General features: G+C 48.7%; 1 protein-coding gene across 1 annotated transcript in view; it reads right to left on the bottom strand.

The window, feature by feature from the left end:
- Positions 1 to 2,641: 2,641 nt before the first annotated feature.
- The window catches only part of PHOX2B (paired like homeobox 2B), a 3,151-nt gene continuing 2,910 nt past the window's right edge, over positions 2,642 to 2,882 (bottom strand). The window contains exon 4 of the mRNA XM_044913104.1: positions 2,642 to 2,854. Within this exon, the coding sequence (XP_044769039.1) occupies positions 2,642 to 2,854 (213 nt within the window). The remainder of the gene's footprint in view (positions 2,855 to 2,882) is intronic.

Below are 2,882 nucleotides of genomic sequence, written 5' to 3'. Positions count from 1 at the left end.
GATTCAGTAGATCTAGGATGGGTCTAAGAATTCATGGGTCTAACAAGTTCCCAAGTGATGTTGATGCTGTTGGTCCAGGGACCACACTATGGGAACCACTGGTGTAGTTAATGGGCAGGCTCTGGAATCAGATTTCCTGAGTTCAAAGACCGGCCCCATCATTCATACACTGGAGACTCTTGAGCAAGTTAACTTGTCTGTTGCCTTAGCATCTCATCTGTTTAAGACAAAATGAATATAGGAATTGTACCTGCTTCCTGGTGTTGTTTTGGGGGGTAGATGAGATAATGCATGGAAAGCAGAAACTGCTCCATGCCCGTGCTCACTGATTTCAGTTGTTGTCAGTGTTATTTCTCCAAACACACCAACATTGCTGAGCTGTTCTCAGGCCAAGGCCATCCTGATCCACTTGACCACACAAAGACCCTCTGGGGTGCTGGCATTCTGCAGGGCTTAAGGAAGCTGGACTACTCGGACCCCACCAGATGCCATTGGTCTTGAAAGCACATACACACAAATCCTCACTTTTGAGTCTTTCTCAAAGTCGGGTATTTGAAACCCGACTTTGCTGCCACTGAGTCCTCTGGCCTCAGCCTAGGCACCCATGTGAACATTTTTATCAACACCCTGGTGTCCTTTTGTGCTCGGTGACTGAGAGACAAATAAACATGGGCCAGAGAATCTTGTCTGCTATCCCAAGCACTAAATTTTATATTGGCTGAATTTGGCTGTGTGAATTTAGACTCCCCAACCCGCTTGGGTTTCCAGAGCCTCGGTGGCTTCTAGATATTCTGTACAATTTCCTCTTCTTCTGTCTTCCTTTATCATTTCTAAAATTAAATTAAAACAAAACAAAACAAAAAGGAATCAAGGAAAAGTCAGAAGAGTTCAATTGCTAGACTTGCTTTTTGTTTTTATTATCAACAATCAAGTTAATGGTACACTCTTGGAAAACTATATGCACATGTAGAAATATTTCCCTTTTAAATAGAAGCATTCATTATAACACATATAAATAAATTCGAAAATCTGAAACATAACTTATAACGCTTATGTTCACAAACATAGTCCAACAAGAAGAAAAAAGAAATCAGACAGACATGCACCTGATAACAAAAATATATACCATTGTCTGAACTGTGGTCTCTCTAAACACAAAGGAATTGAACCCGTGAGAACCTTATTACTCCATAAAGACACGCCATAGAGACTACAAGAAGAGAAAAACATTATACGGTCACGTAGAGGAGACGGTCTGTACTGATATTAACACGATACAATTGAGTCACAGAACACAGTTGTAGAAAGACACCGAAAAAGTTAAAGCCTCAACATTCAACTAATATCTATAGTTTGTGCCTTTTAAAATAAAAAACAAAACCCAAAAAAACCAAAAAAACCCCAAAAAAACACAAAATCCCAACAGAGATGTCTAATCTGCTTGAAGAATGGAATCATCAATATACAGTCCATCCACCATACAGGATGTGAGTCCATTTCGGATCGAACAGAAATGCAAACCGAGACACTTCTGCAAACTTGTGTGTATGCCTTTCGTTGCTCGGTAGATTTCTCTGCAGCCAGTTGCGTGGACTGCAATTGACTCTAATCCAAAGCAGTGCCAAAAAGTTCGGTAAAAGCTGGTGGAAGAAGAAAACGCCGGTGGGGGTGACGGGAGAGAAAAAAAGGGAAGAGTTGCGAAATAGCAGACCGTTTGCAGAGTTTGTGGATGAAAAGGCATCTCATGTATAGGGCATCTTTCAAGGGCCGAGTGGCTGCAAAGATTCGGGGTTGGGAGTTGCAACTGTGTGGGGTTCAGATGCACTAACGGTGGGATGGTGCTTGGCGAGGTGGGACAGGCAGGTGGGAGTGAGGAAGTCACCTTGGCCGCGGCGACAGTCCGCTCGAGTCGTCGCCCGCGGCAGCCCGAACCCAAGGACACGAGGGGAAGGGGGGCTGGAAGGCATCCCTACTCTCCCTTGAGGAGGAGCCCCAGGGGAGTCTGTGATGTCGGGAGGGGTTCACAAGATAGACGGTGCTAGCTTCAGCCTCCCTTCTTCCCCACCTTGTTTCCCCTTGGATTTTCAAACCTTTCCGGGTTGTTTGTTGGCTTGTTTTTAAAGTGATTGCTGCCTTCCTAATGTTTGTTTTTTTGTTTTTTGTTTTTAATTTGGGGGGATTATTTATTTTTATCTTTTTCTAAGCAAGTCACTGAGTCGGTTGTGCCCCCCCTCACTCTCCCTGTCACCTGCTCGGGCCACAGACACACATTCCCCGAGACACACAGACACCGACACGCAGACACAGCCCCCTGAGAGTGCCCCCGAGTCCGGGCCGCGCTGCTCGCACCTCGCGGTCAGCAGGCGGAGCCCTGGCGGGTCTGCGCGGCCCTGAGGCAGGTGCGAAGCTAGGGAAATTTTGAGTTTTGTGTTTTGGGGGGTTCAGGATGGGGGGTAGGAGTGGGGTTGAAATGGGGGCGACGCCATTTTCTCTTTATTCTTATCGCGATGACTTTAGGTTCTCAATGAAAAGCCACGGCAGCAGCGACGACAATAGCCTTGAGCCTACCCGCTCGCCCACTCGCCCGCCCGGACCCGGCTCGCCCGCCGCCGCCGCCGCCGCCGCCGCCGCACATCCCAGATCAGAACATACTGCTCTTCACTAAGGCGGCTTTGGCACCGTTGGGTCTTTGGAGCGAAGATAGGACGCTGGCGAAGGGGCCCCCGAGCGAATCCGGGATGGAGGTGATGGGGCCGGGGCCGGGAGCCCAGCCTTGTCCAGGGCCCCCGGCCGCAGCCAGGCCTCCGGCCGCCGCCGCCGCCGCCGCCGCTGCAGCCGTCGCCGCGATAAGAATAAAGAGAAAATGGCGTCGCCCCCATTTC

This window comes from Neomonachus schauinslandi, chromosome 2, assembly GCF_002201575.2.
Source record: "Neomonachus schauinslandi chromosome 2, ASM220157v2, whole genome shotgun sequence".
NCBI lineage: Eukaryota > Metazoa > Chordata > Mammalia > Carnivora > Phocidae > Neomonachus > Neomonachus schauinslandi.
This window is presented reverse-complemented; position numbering and strand designations above follow the sequence as displayed.